Genomic DNA, 18,197 nt, shown 5'->3' on the forward strand with positions numbered 1-18,197 from the left:
TTGGCTCCACCCCCAAATGTCTACTATAGTATAAGCCAAAACATCAAGGACACGAACAAGTTAAATAGAATAAACCCCTCCTACTATGGCCAGATGGACTGTTGATTATGTATCACTACTTTTAAAGTGTGACTTTTGAGCAACTGTATTGAGTCTGAGTGCTTGAGAACTCCCAGCCCTGGTGTAAGGAAGTGATTATTCTCAAGCATCTTGTACCGGATGAGGAATACCAAATAACTCAGAGCCACTGCAATAAAGGAAACGCTCCAAATAGCCCCAGGACAAGAAACACATTCCTAAACTTTTTTTGAGGCTTTCCTTAATCTGAAAACGCCAACTTTTCAATATTATGTTCTCTTTCAATAATTACTCCCTTGAACTGTAGCTCCTAAAAACTAAGCAGGACAACCATAAAATTAGCAGCTAAAAGAAACTTCAGGTTGATTATGAAACAAAACCTGATATTATTTGGCTTCAGCCTTGGTCCCTGGGAAAAAAAGAGATGTCTGGGGGATCCAAGATGCCAGAACTCAGTTCAAGTCAAAATATTGTATTGCAGTGCCTGAGGCAGGATTATGAAAAGGCTCTGGATAAGCCCTAGCTGCAGCAGTTAACCAAAATGTCATCCCAGAGCTTCAGAAAAGGGGAGGGAAAAACGGAAAAAATACTGAATTTAACGATAATGTTAGTCTTATTCTCTACTGGAAATATTATTAATATTAATCCAATTCTTGTTTTATTTTTAATGATCCCTTGCTGTCATCAGAGCATGTTTTTCTTTGTAGAAAATGTCATTCTAGAAAAAATACACTCATGTGACCACATATAAATAACACTTTATTTGGAGATTAGCCTCTCATCAGAAGAAATCAACCATGAGAGGCTTCATGACAAAGGCCTTCTGACTCATCTTCCTGATACCCTCCCATGGTCCACTGTCCATACAACATCCAGAATGGTCTGGATTATTCGAATCCAGATTATAATTATCTGGATTATTCCAGCCACTTAAAGTTTAAGTCAGATCATATCCTTCCCCTGCTCAAAATCCTCCCATAGTTTCTCATCACATTTATTTTTAAATTTTTATTTTTTAATTAAAAACATGTATTTGTTTTATTTATTTATTTTTGGCTGCGTTGGATCTTCGTTGCTGCATGTGGCCTTTCTCTAGTTGCAGTGTGCAGCTTCTCATTGTCATGGCTTCTCTTGTTGCGGAGCACAGGCTCTAGACGCAGGCTTTAGTAGTTGTGGCACACGGGCTCAGCAGCTGTGGCTCGTAGGCTCTAGAGCGCAGGCTCAGTAGTTGTGGTGCACAGGCTTAGCTGCTCTGCGGCATGTAGGATCTTCCCAGACCAGGGCTTGAATCCACGTCCCCTGCATTGGCAGGCAGATTCTTAACCGCTGCGCCACCAGGGGAGCCCCTCTCCTCACATCTATAATAAAAGCAAAGTGCTAACTGCAGCTTACAAGGCCCTGGGGGACCTGGTTTCTGTATACCTCTCAGGTATGATCTATTATGCTTTCTTGCCTTCACTCTATTCAGTCACATTGGCCTCTATCATTCACTGAAAGTGCCAAGAACAGTCCTGTCTTTGCCTTGTAATGTCTTTCTTGAGCTATGTGTATGGCTTTCTCCTTCATCTCCTTCAGGGCTCTACTCAGAAAGGCACCTCCTTCAAGGGTCTTCTCTGACCGCTGTATCTAAAATAGCACATTATCTATCTCTAGCACCTTACCAATTTTTCTTCCTATCACTACTTTATATTACATTATTTCGTCTATTGTTTGTCTCTTCCACTAGAATGTCAGCTCCATGAGATCAGACCTGTCTGCTTTGGTCACTGTTACATTCCCAGTGCCAGAAATGTACCCGTGTCATGTGTTGCATGGTTGAATGAAAATAAATCTAACTAGAAATAACCCACTATTTATGTCCTAAGAAGCATCTGGATGAATGAAGACATATTTTGGAGGTAGGATTTAGTGACTGATTGGATATGGGGGGTGAAGGTGTGGGGTGCTATCAAGGATTCCCTGATTTTTGCCAGGAGCACACAGGTGGGTGGAGGTGTCATTTATGGAGAAGAGGAAGACTAAAGAAGCTGATTTGTAGGGAAGGTCAGTTCAGTTTTGGACATCTAAAGCTTGAGATGCCTGTGGGACAACCAAGTGGAGAAGTTAAGCAGGCAGTTGGATATGTAGGTCTGGATTGAGATAAATGTTTTTATTGTTTGAATCTTTTTTGAGCTAGGTTTTCTTTAATTGACGCTAAAGGCACCCTATTGACATCTCTGTGGTCAAGCATAACTGACTCTACGATAGACTTGCTAAAGTAAAATCTGACACTTCACAGTGATAGGGCCTTTCTCTTCTCTAAGTGAAAAGGGAACCTCCTGCAGCATGGAATTTCTGATGTCATGGACAATGAGAGGGAACATGACCTCCCTGCAGTGATTTGGGCCAGTCTAACATAGTGCCAATATACAATCCTCAGCCCCTTAAACAGTAAATTCTTACCTATGACTATGGAATACAAGTTTGGTTCTCCCTCTTAAGGAACTTCACACACCAGCAAGTGGTCTGAGGAAGTGTTTTTATGCTAGAGATGAAGTGGGATGGTGGGAAGAGACTTTTAAGTCCCTGGAAGCATACTTAGTTTGCCTGAAAGATCCTAAACCTAACAAGTTGTCATTCAGTAATTCAACCAGCAATTAGTCTATTATGTGTGTGTATGTGTACATGTGTGCATGAGGGAAGGATATATAGAACACATTAACTTTACTCTCCAGGAACTCATGGTCTAGTAAAATTACATATTTAGAAAAACAGAAGTAAAGATAAAGACTGTGAGAATCTATGATTAATTCTGCCTCAGGGAGTCTGGGAAGGCTTCACAGAGGTAGGAACATTTAATTGGGGTTTTGAAGGATGAATAGTTTACCAGGCAGATGAAGAACGTGAAAAGAACTAGGGTTGAAGTTAGATGGGTTCTCAGACAAATGTTGGGTGGATGTTGGCGCATAGGATGCAGAGATTTGTACCATAATATGCAGGGATATGAGTGATAAGGCATCATACATACTCACATAACACATGATAAAGGTGTTAGCTTTAAAATCATTCCTAGGTTTCCTGGAATTTTTAATATAAACTCCAAGAAAGTTCCTAAGTTACTGGGCTACGTGTGAATTAAAATAAACCTCTTGGGAAAGTCTATTACTAAGAGACAGGCATGTCTAAAGCTGTCTTAAAAGCAAAAGTGGCGGGGGTGGTGGTGGTGGTGGTGGTGGGATGAGTTGGGAGATTGGGATTGACATGTGTACACCAATATGTATAAAATGGATAACTAATAAGAACCTACTGTATAAAAAAATAAAATTAAATTAAAAATTTTTTTAAAAAGCAAAAGAAGCTTGTTTTAAAAAATTTATTTTTGGCTGCATTGGGTCTTCGTTGCTGCACGCAGACTTTAGTTGCGGCTCTAGGCGCATGGGCTTCAGTAGTTGTGGCACACGGGCTCAGTAGTTCTGGCGCATAGGCTTAGTTGCTCCCTGGCATGTGGGATCCTCCCAGACCAGGGCTCAAACCCGTGTCCCCCGCATTGGCAGGTGGATTGTTAACCACTGCGCCACCAGGGAAGTCCCAAAAGAATTATCTTCTGAAGACAGAAGAGATTCAACAGGCACCCCCTTCAAGTGAGTTTATTCTTAGTTGTCTCTAAGTTGGAATATTTGGTTTGAGCACAATACCCACTTTCTTATTGGCTACTATTCCTTTTTTTAGGGGGGCCGTTCCACGCTGCATGAGGGACCTTAGTTCCCCCAACAGTGATCCAACCCCGAGCCCCCTGCAGTGGAAGGGTGGAGTCTTAACCAATGGACCGCCAGGGAAGTCCCTTGGCTACTATTTTGACAGGTGGAGACATACCTGAAGTCACTACCACTTTATCTGCGATACACATTCTTGGCACTGCCTGTGTGTGACTTACGTAATACAGGAGTTCAGCAAGATTATATTTTTAAGACGTTTTCAGAATTTGATTTGTATTCTTGGGTTTTAATTATTCTGTCATGTAAATTCTGCTAACTTGACTAATTAAAAAAATTGTGTTTTCAGTCTTCCTTTAAGATTTTTGGATAGTGTTAATACAAATTCATTTAATTACATAGTGGAAAACAAATATTTAAACTCTGCAGAGTTCTTTTCGATATTTCACACTAGTCTTCGTTTCCCCAGTGCCTGGGCACACGCTAAACAGGCAAATAATCATTTGTTGACTAAAGAAGTACCTAAAAACTTGATTTTCTTCAAGATGTAATTGCAGGAAGCAGCAAATCCCAAAGCCCGAATAATCCAGTTTCCAGCCAAGGCGCCTGGGATTTCTAGTAGGTCTATTGAAGAACTTGACTGTTACCCTGCACAAAACCCCTAGCGGTGTTTAACAACAGAAAACTCCCCTAACCCACAACACAACAAACTGAGAAACCTTGTAAAGAAGATTCGCAGTATTTAGATATTCTATTTAGTACAACTAAAAACATGTTTTTTAGTACAGCTAAAAAACATGAACTTAAGTGAACTCTTGGTTGATCTAGCACCCTTCCTAACTCACTATAGTATTTTCAAAGAATCGTGGTAGGTTTCAGGATCCTCAAATACAGCAAGCAATGCAAAACAATCCCTGTTCCTTAAAATACGCAAGTTACCTGCTTCTTCTGACGAAAAATTTCAAGAGAAAAGCAGGCAAGCAGAAGTCTTACTTGGAAAGCAACTCTTAAAAGAAAAGCAGCCCTAATCATCAACGGCCTCAGCCTGCCCGCCAGGGTCTGGGAAACGCGGCAGCTGCAGCCGGGGAAACCTCAATGTCACCCGGTCGCGGGCGACTACGGCGGCCGGAGGAGCTGCCGCAGTCCGTGCACGCGCACGGCCAGCCGCGGCGCCTCGCTCAGGCTACCGCGAGCCAGGCGTTCCCCGGAGTCTGTGGGACAAGGCCGACACCTCAGCGTAGCCTCTCTTCTCCGGCTGGCACCGCTAACACGCGGGGAGCAGCCGGTTGTGCGCCTCCCCTCCCCCACTCCAAATCCGCAGGCGCACAAGGCACGGCCGCCTTCCGGGAGGTGCTACCACACCCCTGCCCAACGCCGCTGCTCCCGCCCGCTGCTGGGGGTGGGGGTGGGGATTGGGGTGAGCCGACCAGGAACTCTCGGAAAAGCTGCGGCGGACGAAGGGGCCCTTCTAGCCGCGCCTTCGAAACAGCGCTCCTTGTTCTCGATGGTCTCCGCGCGGCCGTCTTATAGAACGCCATTTCCGGTTCCCTTTAAAGGCCCCACGCTGTGCGGCGCAGCGCGTGCGAGGAAGGTATAAAAGGGAGCGAGAGGGCGGGACCGAGGAGGAAGGGGAAAAAAACTAGCGGTAGAGGGGGGCGGGGAGGTGCAAAGGGCGCGCTCGCGCGCCACGTGACCGGGACGCGCCGTTCTTCCGTCGGCCATTTTAGGTGGTCCGCGGCGGCGCCATTAAAGCGAGGAGTAGGCGAGAGCGGCTGCCGTTGCTTCTTATTCTTTTTTAGTGCGGCGGACGAGAGTGGGAGTGCGCGCCGCGCGAGAGTGGGAGGCAAGGGGGGCAGGCCGGGGAGAGGCGCAGGAGCCTTTGCAGCCACGCGCGCCTTCTCTGTCTTGTTGTGTGCTTCGCGCGGTAGAGCGGGCGCGCGGCAGCGGCGGGGATTACTTTGCTGCTAGTTTCGGTTCGCGGTAGCGGCGGGTGTAGTCTCGGCGGCGGCGGAGGCAGTAGCACTATGTCGGAGGAGCAGTTTGGCGGGGACGGGGCGGCGGCGGCAGCAACAGCGGCGGTAGGCGGCTCGGCGGGCGAACAGGAGGGAGCCATGGTGGTGGCGGCGCAGGGGGCAGCGGCGGCGGCGGGAAGCGGAGCCGGGACCGGGGGCGGAACCGCGGCCGGAGGCACCGAAGGAGGCAGCGCCGAGTCGGAGGGGGCGAAGATCGATGCCAGTAAGAACGAGGAGGATGAAGGGTGAGTAAGGGGCGGCCCGGGATAGTCAGGCCCAACTATCCCCCCTCCCCCTCCTTCTCCCCCGCCATTATGCCTCGTTCCCGCTCTCCCCCCCGTGCTCCAGGCTCCCGTGCAGCCTCTTTGCACTGTTATCCCCTTCTCTACGCCGGGCTCCCCCGGGGTTTCATTTCCTTCTTCCCCTGCCTGCTAATCGTCCCCTCCCCCATCACACACGTTTCCACCTTTAGCCGTCACCATGCTGCTCCCCGGCCCGCCCTTCTTCCCTCCCTCGCCTTGGGTCTCCTCCCACCGACTTAGCCGCCAGGATTTTTTCCCGCCTGTGGAGGGGTACCTTTTTTCTTTTCCCGCTGTCTTCTCTTTCCCCAGTTTCCTAAAGTCCTGGGCATAAAATCGCAGTCAGACACAAAAATCCTTTATGCCTGGATAACTAAGGTTTATTTGGTGCTTCTCACTGCAGCATCCCTAGACGATGCCATTCTTTGTAAGCACATGCTTCGGGGAACGTGTAGGTTGTCCAGCTCTGCTCCTCCCGTCTTGGCTTCAGGCCGAATGTTTTTCAGTATTTTGAGTAAGTTTCGCCTCAGCCTTTTCGTTTTTCTACTGTACACCATCGCACAACGGCTTGCTTGCATATTCCCCACTTTCCAGCCTACGGAACCAACTGGGCCTGGTGAAATTCCCCGAATCGCCTGTTGGTACGTTGGTTTTGCTCCAAGGGCTTTCCTCAAGTTCCTTGTCGGCGGAGCCTGCACTTGACTGGAGCTGTTCTACCTCCGACTTGCTGACCGCCCTTCCCCCACCCCGCAGAGTTATTCTAACCGCGCACCTTTTTCGCGCCCTCAGCTATTGGGTTCCTCAACTGTTCGTACAGAGAGTGTACTCTTACCTTACTTTTTCTGTGCAATTTTCATTTTTTACAACCCACGCCGTGCCCAGAATCCTTTTTTTGGTCTCTCTTGATTTCTCCTTCCCGCTCTCACCCAGTTAAGTTACAGGAGGCCCACCAGCCTTCTCTCATAAAATGAACAAATTCTGTAATGTGCTATGGCTTTTATTCTTTTTGCAGGTTTTTAAGTAGTAACTTGTTTCCTCCGATTGGAATATGTTGTATATGTTATTTAAAGCTGCATAAAATTTTTTAGAACGCAGCGTTTGGGAGCCGGGAACAGAATATAGGAGTTAGCAGGAGGGACTAAATCAGGGGTTCTTGGTTGGGTTTTCTTATTCCCGTTACTGATCGCTGATGTTGGGTTAACGCTTCCTTTACTTTTTGTAATTGGGGTGTGTGTGTGTGTAATTTTTTTCGCTGTAATAAGGAGAAAGGTGTTGGCTGGAAGGTAAAAGCAATAAAGTGTCACTTTAACTCAATATTGGAAAACATTCTCTTTATTAGGAAAAAGCACAGGCTTTGGAGGGGGGAGAGATAAGCACTTTGGAATATAGGATTTAATATTCTCAGCCTAGGCAGACTCTTGTCGGGCTGTTTTGCTGATTGTGCTGGCTTTGGGAGAGTGGAGGTGGGATGGGAAACGAGCTTTTCTTAATTTATCTGGAATTATATATAGCTTAGTTTAAGAAAGGGATATGTTAAGTATTTGGAAACTTAAGCCTTTTAACATTTTGGTTTTTTTCTGAATTCTGTTCTTTGGACAGAGGCACCCAAATGATTGTGTAACTTACTGTTTGGGGCGGGCTTTCTGTTCCGATTTTTCAAGTCACAAAGCAGCTGCCTTTGTAGTTATCTACTGTTGAACCGAAGTGTAAATGAATTAAAGTTTTTAACCCTAACAATGTCAAAAACTAAAACTAGAATTTTGATTGGTTGCTGTACCGGTTGTTAATTCCCTAGCCATTCAAACTCCTCCCCACGACACTCTGAAGCAGCGACGGCACAGCGGGAAGAATGGTAAAACTTTTAAATTTTATTTCTGTAATATAAAGGTTTCAGTAGTCATAACATGTGGAGGCTGTGTATTGGTTAGTTGCCCATTGATTCCCAGGAAATTCTAGACTTTAGTACAGTAGGATATTTTGTACCTGGGATATAAAACCTTTTTAGGCATCATGTGTGATCTTTGGGCAAAATTGATGCCATTACATGGTTTTTGGTCTGTGGTAATGCATGTAATTGTGGTTTGGCCAATTAAAGCTTAATATAATTAGTAATGATATTTTTATATTTGGGCAAAAAAGTATTTAATTTTAAATTTGATTTGTTTTAAGACAAAAAAATTTTTCGTGTAATTCTAAGTTGAATGTTATACGTGAAGGTTATCTGCTACAATAAAGTGTGTGTTTAAAATGTATTGCATGTTATACTGAAATATTCTGGAAATGTCAGTAGTAAAACAATTTTTAAAGTAGTGATGTATATGCAAAAATGACATTTTAAAAAAATCACCAACCATATTTGTAAATAGAACTTTAATAAGAATTGCACATGTACTATTAAAGGCATGCTGATGTGGCTTTCCACTACAGCTTAAATCAGATTTTTAGATTTTCAGTGTGATTTGGTTGGAATGTTAATTACAGCTGGTTGGTTGACGTGTATTCACAATTGCATGACTTTTTGAAAGGCTGGTAGATTGAGTATTGTTCTTTTTATCCCTCCTCTTCCCCTAAATGTCAGTATTTCTGCCTTCAGGATTATGTTTGAGTTTTCCAGGAGTTTGTATCTACCACCACTGGAGTTTAGAGGGCCAGTAACTTGCAGATAGTTGACTTAACATCTGTACAGACAACATTCTAAGAGCCCAGTTGGGACAGTATTTACCTTTTACAGGAGCTTATTATTTTCTTTAACTGAAATCTGTCCAGTTTTATATTGGAGATAAAGTGTGACATACAGAATAAAAGTTGTTTGGTTTTTTTTTTTTTTGGCCGCGCCACTGGGGATCTTCCCCGAGACCAGGGATTGAACCCGTGCCCTCTGTATTGGGAGCGTGGAGTCTTAACCACTGGACTGCCAGGGAAGTCCCCAGAAAAAAAGTTTTATGATGGAAATTATTCTCTTTGGTCCTGTGATAGTTCAATTTCACTGCTAGGTAATAGTGGCAAACTAAATAAGAAATTATAACTGTTCTTGACTTTATTACTCCATTACATATTTCAAATATGTAAGCAATTATTTTCAGTAATTTGAAAGGGTCGTAAACTTACGTTTAAAGGTCGTTGCTTTGACGCTTGCAGAAATTATATGTGGTCTGTTAGTTAATACTATAACTTTGCAAGTTTCTTGAACTCTTAGGAAAAATGGACAATTAAATATTTATGGTTAATGAACATTTTAGATCATGAGGTTTACTTTGAGTTTACATTTAACAAATATTCTCATTTTTAAAGTTTAATATTTGACTTTTAAAATAACGTACCCCCGCGTGCCACAACAAAAGTTCCCGCGTGCCGCAGCTAAGACCCGGCGCAGCCAAATAAATAAATAAATATTTTTAAAAAATTACTCTCCTGTCAGCCTCATCCTTTACACTTATTCTTGTTTTTCTTTCTGAACAAAAAGCCCTCAAGGCTTAATCTTTTTGGTGTCTGCACTTGCCACCCTATCTGTTCTCTGTCTTCCAGTTTGAGGGAAATTGGGCAGAAGTTTCATAATAGTGGTGAGGGTAAGACTGGTTACTAGATATAAAATCTAAATTTAATTTCTTAAACACATTTCTGTGTGCGAATCTTTTTACAATTCTAACTTGAGACTGAAGTGAATTACAATTTCATCCTAAAACTATTTAAAAAATCAATTTGTTGCAGACTTAAGTGTTTTTTTAAATACAAGAATAAACAGCTATTTTGAGGAGGACATGCTTGTTATACCTCTAGTGGAGTAAAGTGTTTCCACAATTTGCTATGGACCTTTAGAGTAATTATTCCATATTTACTATGGAATTACTATTCCATAGTAAAATGCCTTCCTGAGTTCATCTCATTATAATTTTTCCAACTTTATCATCCCTAGTTTTTACTTAAAAGCAGTTGCACTGAGATTTCCCATTTTGGTGTGAACTCATTATGTCCTCTATAGGGCTATGATCCTTTCAGTGTGTAGGTACTTTAAAATTAGTGTCTGGCAAAATATGCATGCCATGTATAGCAAGCTACCTGGAGACAGAGTTTTTACTTTCTCATGATTATTGGGGAACTGTAATATTGTAGTAGCTTGCAATTTTACAAGGTAGGTACATTGACTTGCCTGCATTGGATTAGGTAAGAAGCAGAATAATCCTGTTCATTTATGAGCCAAAGTACAGCAATACTTTTCTAATAACAGGACTGTTGATCTAGTTCTGTAACCATTAGTGTATAAACCCAAGTGTGATTCTTCCTGTTTGAGGATTTTGTGAATTAATTGTGCTGTAGGTTGTCTCCTGTCTAATTTTTAAGAAATGGGTTTACCTAACACTTTGTTGTTTTAAATATTTGAGGTTATGATCTATACCTTAGTGCTTCTGGGGCATCTTGAACATTGTTTGCTTCGTAGAAGAGCAGTTACTTTTAGATGAAGCAGTCTTAACGCCAAATTTACGGGCCTTTGATTCCTAAGTTGGATTTACTGTAAAGTTGAGACCCTGAGTACATGGGTCTGAATTTTAGCATTCTTGGGAATCTTTGACAAGTTTCCTGGGTTAATTGTAGTAGTGGATGCCCCCAGATTTGAGATGATTAACACCTAAGGAAGGAGTACTAAATTCTTTTCATTTCAAATTCTTATTTATCATGAAGGATACTAAAAATCACCTGACCTTTTGGGTTTGGAATTGGAGAATATCATTGAAGTTTTTGAGTGCTGCTTTTTGAGATAAATATACTTGTGGCCCCTTCTATAAATTAAGTGTATACTTTGTATTTTTTTTTTTTTAAACATTGCTTGGGTGTTGTCATCTGTAAGGGTGCACTTAATATAAGAAGGTTTTGAATCTGCTATTGTGTGTGATTCATGGCCAACATGGAGAATGATTAGTTTTAGCTTGAAAGCATTTAAAAAGTAATAGAATAATAACTTTTTCCCTATTCCGATTAAACCTGTGCACCTCGAGTGTGTGCAGATTCACAAATGGAGTGAAACAACTTTAGTTCTGCTTCAACATTTTAGTAGATAGGGCACTGAACTGGATGCTGGAAGCGTGGGATCTGTTTCTGTTACTTCACTTCCAACAGTGTGGTCTCAGGTAATATAACATGTTCGTTACTTGGTTTGCTGATTTGTGTGTTGGAAACAATGCTCACCACAGGAAGATTGACTACATAGCCTGCTTTCATAGCTTGTGTGTATTTATCCTGTGCCTTAATAGTTGATACTGCCAGTGGTTTACTCCTGTGGAGTAAAGGTAAGCATGTTTTAGTTTTTGGAGTATTACATATTGTACATTGGAGCTAGACATTTAAGACTGTTTGGGGGTGGAGTGGGGAGACACGTATTATTACTAGCAGTGTTTGGCCAATAATCAAGGTGGTAGTTTTTAAGTATTGGGTCCTATTCTGTAAGCTCCTGCTTATCTAGACTTGAAACTACCATAAAGTCCAAACAGCCAGGAAACTCAACTCTAGTTTCCCTACCCCAAGTCTTGTGAGAAAGAGAGATGAAAAACTATCAGCTAATATACCCAAAAATTAACCAATAATGTCATGAAATGAATCTTACATAATTTTCCCCTTTATTATTAAAAAGTAATGTGATTTTAAAGCATTGCAAGATTCTGAAATTCCACCAAGAAAGGTGAAAACCATTTTCTGAGTTTAGGGTTGATATTTAAATTGGTTTCTAATAAAAAAAACTTTATAGAATTGTGAATGTGTAGTAATCTCAGTTAACCAGAACCTTAACCTCTAGGTTAAGGAAACCCCATTCCTTAACCTCTAGGTAGAGGAGAGTTTACCTTATAAAGCTGATTGAGAGTTTATTTTAAAAGTAAAAATACAAGATGTCATTCCTGCCTGGGAATGAAATGAAGAAAAGGGGAGATTTTGGGTTAAACATTTAAAGTTTATTCAAAAACTGTCATGTTTATTAGCTGTTATGTTGCAACTCACATTTTTAGTCATTTAAGTTTATTCAAAGTATGAAGAAATGAGATCTAATATATTACCTAGAGGAATTAATCTTTTTTATTGACTGTTAAAAGTTTGTCAAACTGTTTCCAAGAGTATTTTTTATACAGATTCTAAAATGATACCATGTGATACTACCTAGTTGCAAAAAAGTAACCCCCTCCCCATTTTAGGTTAACTACTGATTTAATTTTAAACTAAATCTATATTTTATAAGGAAAATAAATACTCATTTCTTATCTATTGGTGAGATTTCACTATACTTAATGTCATTTTAGGATTGTAAAGGAATAATTTTAAGGATAAAATACCAGAAGTTTTATTTAAATAAGGATTAGTGGTATGCTTGAGTAACATTACTCTAAAAGGTGACAGTGATTGGCCAGTTACGTTGTGTACTTGAAATGTATATCAGATCGACATGCTGTTGTAGTTTTTAAACTGTCAGAATTTGTTATGAAACCACATATGGAAGGCCATGAGTTGTTAAGGAAGTGTTTAAAAGTTACAGAATCCTTTTTTTCCCTTTCCAAAATTGGGGAAAAGTGTAATGATGTGTTTATCATTTACCTTGAGTATAGGGTAGTAGGACCAAGTGTCTTTATATAAAAAATACTTTCTGTTGAGTAGAGTGTTAAACCTAGAGACCTCAGTAGTATTGAGAGGAAAGTTCTTAGATGGGAAAAAACAGTAATTCCACCAGCCAGCACTGCTCCATATATATTGCTGTTTATATTTTGAAATTATTCCTTTCTGAAGTTACTGGCATTTATGTAGAGTACAGACAAGTAATCAGTGTGATTTTGGAACTACATTTTACTTAAGAGCTTAGAAAACCTAATTTCCAGTCTGTAGTTTTTACATGGTATATTTAAAATTTCTGGGTTAATTCTTTAGCATTAAAACTAATCTTAGGATCCATTTATATAAAATTCATCCTGGCCGTTTCCCTTTAATGTTGGAAACTTCATATAGCTCATGCAGATTAAAAAAAAATTTAAGCCATTGAGTAAGTGAAAAAACTGCTTTATTTAGATTGTGCTCTATCCCTACTAAATAGTAATTTATTTCTATTGAGCACTTGGGATGTGTTAGACCATGTTCTGTGCCATTTAAATCCTCACTGCAAATAGAGGTAAGCTCTTAGTTCTGGAGGAAGGATTTAAACCCCAAGCAGTTTGGCTTACTGCCTCTAAATGTACTTCCTCTCGAGGAGAATGTCCCACAAAGCAACCTAAATTCTCATTTGGAGAGTTATCTGCACTGAGTTGTATAACTTTGTGCTTGTCATTTAATATTATACTATAGTATAATGTCAGTATCTGTAAGGCAAGAATATTTCAATTGTTGAGTAGGTGTTTTAAGTTGAATACTATATTGCCTTTGGGGTGCTAAATAACTTTACAGATAGGATTAAGAAATTAAACTTCGTTGATAATGTAGGTAAAGTCCTACACTTTAATTGGGATTATTGATTCACTTACAAGTAAGGATCAAATTTTAAGCTCGTATTGCAGTATTAGGGGCCCATTTCTGCTACTTGAACAAGTCCTGTGCTGTAGTTTTAACTTGCGCTGCTCAGGATTTTTCTGAAGTTCCAGCTCTCCTTCATTGTAAAGTGTTTTGCACATCTCGGCAGGGGTGAAAGCAACTTGAAAGTCAGTCTTTGTGTTCAAGGCAGCAAAGGTAATCTGGACAGACACTAGGTATTGTGTTTTAAGCAAAATACAGTAATATAAAATATAGAAAGTTTAAATTGATACCATCTTATATATACCATCCTATAATTTGAGGCAGAGCATGTCAGAATGCTGGTGTTTTAGAGAGGCTAAAATAAGTTCCCATTTATCCAGAATTAAGGTAACAGACTTTTTCTTATTTGTTACACATGTATATTTTGGTGTGTCTACTGAGTAAAAATGGGGTGAATTTATTCAATATGCTAGATTTAGTAAAGATAGAATGGATTTGGTACAGTATGTGTTCATTGTAGTATATCCACCTGTCTGGTTAGGTTATCAGTTGTGCAGCACCCTTATTAGAGCAGAAGAAAACGAGTGCTTTTGGGCTGCCAAAACGTAATGAATTTGTCTCAAAAAAGAGCTAGTTAGGCTCTTGCTCAGAGGCTGTTTACTTTTACTTTACCCCAAATTTGAAATGTTTGAGTGCCAGCTAACTTCCTAAAAAATGAAAGGGCGGGGGGAAAGCATTTTAGAATAGCAGCTGCTGATTAATCTGGCAAAAATGAAAGCTAGAGCTTGTTAAAAGAGCTAAGAAATAAGATGCACTTAGTGTATTAATAAATAGTTCTCTAAGTTCAGAAGACCCTATGGGCATGCTATAGTAGCATAGTATGTTAGTGGTGACTGACTCAATGTTAAATCATGATTACTCTATTTGATTAGGAAGGCAGAAGAGTGTGTGTGATATGCCATAGGAAAAAAAAATCATTCCAAGTAATTGAAGGTTAAAAACAATTGGGGAGAGAGATTAGGAAGGCAGGCAATGCTTGAAGGAGGGTAGACTATTGGGCTTCTCATTCTCTAAAGGTGCTGGATAGCTGAAGTTTTACTACATATTTTGCTCTAATTTTCTGAGAAACAGTAATCATTCTATGGATGTATACGTTATAGTTGACTAGGACATTTATATTCTGGATAAATGGGATTTGATTAAGAAGGATAGCCTCTTCGGTGACCTTTTTTAACTCTAAGGTAGACACATTTAACAACTTCTTTACTCAAGACTATATTAAACGTGGAAAGTTTCTTTCAGTAAGAGAACACCTACTGGGCCAGTTGATGAATTAGTATGCTTATCTAGTATTTAAGAAAACTGACTCCCAATGTTGAGAAAAAGTTTGGGGTTTGTGAATTAAAGAACGTGCCTCATTCTTGATTTATTTCTTTGTAATTATTTTTTTGTTAATTTTAAATTGAGGACACAACTCAATATAAATATTGCCTTGGTTAAATAAAATCAAAACTAGTTCTGTCTTTGAGGAACAGACCGAACAGACACAGAATTTTCTTGCCTTTCAATTTTAGTTTTTTTTTTTAAAGACTTCTGTTATTCTCTTCAGCTTGAAGTAATTTCAAACTGTTAAATTATCGATGGAAAGTTTCTGTAATAATCATAGAAGTGGTAATTTAATAGTTCAATTTAATTGAAGTTTCTATCTAGAACTTTCCATGAATATCTGAGCAAGAGGTCATACCTTGAAGTCCGTTTCTTTCTCATCCTTAAAAAGATAGCAGTGTTCTCTTCACCTTGAAAGAGTAAATAAATGTTGGTAATGTACTTTCATCTATGAAGGAAGTGCTCTGGATTGTTAGGTTAAAAATAAAGGTGCTTAAGGCAATTTAAGTAACTTGGACTGGATATTATTTCACTGGATATGAAAGAAAATGTAACTGAGAAAATACCTCAACTTTTTTTCCCCATGGAATTGGCAGTAAACATTAATAATACCTGTACAATATTGTGGGTGTTTTGTTATGCTCATTTGATTATAAAATATATAAAGAGTTAATAAAAGTTACTTGAAGCATGAAAATTTTATTAGCAGAAGTCCTGAATGTAAAGCATATAAATAGCCCAGCTCTAGAATACAGGTACAAGTTGAAAACCTAACCTAAATGGGTAGCACACTATATGCCTAAAAATAAGACTTCTTTTGCATTAACTTTATTAGAAGTAAGAACAAGTCTGATAAAAATAGTAAGAACAGTAACACCTCAGTTAATCTGGCATCTTTAGGTTAAGCAGAAGCAAGATCTTATTCTAGGGGTAGACTTTGTTCTCTTGTTCCAAGAATTGGCTTTAGTGGCGATATCCTAAAAAGCCCACAAGATGGAGATGTTCCTGCTTTAATTTCTTTTCAGAGCTGGAAGTTAGCACGACACCCCCATCGCCACCCCTCCCCCTGACCCACTGCAGTTGCAAAGGTAGAAGTCATTTACCAAGCATGATTTTATTCCGATGGTGAAATTGGTTTTTAGCCCTCACATAACAAATTCTGACAGTTTATCCTTAAAATAACAATCTCTAGTCCTGTCTCTTTAAAGGGTAGGAGGGAGGTATATGTTAGCTCTTTTGTGGGAGTGGGTAAAGGGGGCAGATGTAAAAGGGATCACAGAGCTGCCAGGTCTGAGCTTTATGGCCTTTTGCTGTAATAAAAGTAAGATTTCACTTTAAATTTTTGGGGGGGGGGGGGATGCATTTTTGGTTTTGAAGTGTCTTGGTGGTTTCCACTTACCACCTGTCACTTAGTGTTTTAAAGGTTTAAATATTTTATTGCTGGTTAACTGAGGTTCTACTGAAAATAAATCATCTAGGTTAATTAGTGGATTGTGCTTCAGTGGGTAATTTTTTCATTAAATTGCTTACGTGATTACTTTTGTCTTTATTAAGGTTTCTTAGCACATCGAAAAATTTGGTTTACAACTTAATTGTGAGACTTTCCCATTTTATGTGCTAAGAGTTTTGTTAATGAGAGAACAGTTGAGAAAGGAGCTTCAGCATAGACACACGCTAGTTACTGTGATTAATGGGGACCTCATAGCTTTTTTATAAGTTTAATAAAAATTTGGAAGAGAAATTTCAAGGTGAAATTCTGTTTTGCTGTTACCAGTATTTAACTTGTAATTTAAGAAAGACAGTGTATACTGTTTTTACTTTGGGGATACATTTCTCTTTTTGGCAAGTCAAAAGACTTAATCTGCTGCTTGCTCCCTATTTTGTAATTATGCAGGCACAGTAGTGACAAAACTTTACATAACTGTAATAGGGTGTTCTTGATATGTGGTTATGTAGGAAGAGTGACATTTTAATACACTGCCCAGTAAATTGGTGCAGTTTTGGGGAAGTATTATTGATGTGGATACTTAAGGCAAAATTAAAATTTTTTTAGCATTTTAATATTGCTTTTTGTCTTTACAGGAAAATGTTTATAGGAGGCCTTAGCTGGGACACTACAAAGAAAGATCTGAAGGACTACTTCTCCAAATTTGGTGAAGTCGTAGACTGCACTCTGAAGTTAGATCCTATCACAGGGCGATCAAGGGGTTTTGGCTTTGTGCTATTTAAAGAGTCGGAGAGTGTAGATAAGGTAGTGTGCCATGTGTTCTAATCAGTTAATAATGTAAAATATGTGAATAGTTTGATACAATTAATCTGCCTATTATTTGTGATTTCCCCTTTTGCAGTCATACAAAGGAAGAGATAACAGCTCTTGCCAATATGTTTTATGAAGAGAGTCAGATTCAAGATTTTTTTACTGAAAACTTCCTGTGTGTCAGGCTCTACTGTATTAAAATTAATTTTAAAAACCTTAAAGATGCCTAATTAGAAGGATATGCTGTGTTAAGTTCACAGAAATACAGATTTTGAAATTTGCTAGGCAAGAAACTTCTGACTGAATCATTTTACATTTTAGTCTTTAGGCTACAGGGAAGTAGCAATCATGCTTATATTGCTAATAGTTAAAGGCATGGTGGTTGTCTAGTAATTGATTAACTCCTCATTCTTACTGACCTTTAGGTTTAAACATTGGTATATATTAGCTAATATCACATCACCACAATTGACAGTTTTATTGTGAGCTGGTCAACATATGCCTGGCATTAGCTATATTTATTTAATTATAATTATTTTTAAGTAAGTTAATAATCTCTGAACTTAAGATATATATCTTTCAAATGAAAAATTTCCATTTCCTTAGGTCATGGATCAGAAAGAACATAAATTGAATGGGAAGGTGATTGATCCTAAGAGGGCCAAAGCCATGAAAACAAAAGAGCCTGTTAAAAAAATTTTTGTTGGTGGCCTTTCTCCAGATACACCTGAAGAGAAAATAAGGGAGTACTTTGGTGGTTTTGGTGAGGTATGTGATAATATTTTGACCTAGTTTTTGTTAAAATTAGTGTGAATATAATTGTTACATTATAGGTTTTTCACTGGGTTTTCCAAAGTTGTTTTGAAGTTTGGACAGATTATGTGATTTGTTTTGAAATAAGGACAGTACAAATACATTATTAGCAGGTCTTTGAAGGTTAGATGATTGCATTTTCTAGTTTATTGAGGAACTATTATATGCATAGCATCCTTGGGCA

At 39.4% G+C, this 18,197-nt stretch overlaps 1 protein-coding gene across 5 annotated transcripts in view; it reads left to right on the plus strand.

The window, feature by feature from the left end:
* The first annotated feature begins 5,437 nt into the window (after positions 1 to 5,437).
* Positions 5,438 to 18,197, plus strand: part of HNRNPD (heterogeneous nuclear ribonucleoprotein D) — a 17,208-nt gene continuing 4,448 nt past the window's right edge. Inside the window, exons 1-4 of one of the 5 annotated variants that reach the window (XM_065878314.1) lie at positions 5,480 to 6,027; positions 7,877 to 7,933; positions 17,026 to 17,194; positions 17,807 to 17,968. In XM_065878314.1, coding sequence (XP_065734386.1) covers positions 5,795 to 6,027; positions 7,877 to 7,933; positions 17,026 to 17,194; positions 17,807 to 17,968 — 621 coding nt within the window. In that variant the 5' untranslated portion in view covers positions 5,480 to 5,794. Of the gene's footprint in view, positions 6,028 to 7,876; positions 7,934 to 17,025; positions 17,195 to 17,806; positions 17,969 to 18,197 lie in introns of all 5 variants that reach the window. The other 4 variants (XM_065878316.1, XM_065878317.1, XM_065878318.1 and 1 more) reach the window with 4 other exon arrangements.

The sequence above is a fragment of the Phocoena phocoena genome, chromosome 5, assembly GCF_963924675.1.
Source record: "Phocoena phocoena chromosome 5, mPhoPho1.1, whole genome shotgun sequence".
In the NCBI taxonomy this organism is placed as follows: Eukaryota; Metazoa; Chordata; class Mammalia; order Artiodactyla; family Phocoenidae; genus Phocoena; species Phocoena phocoena.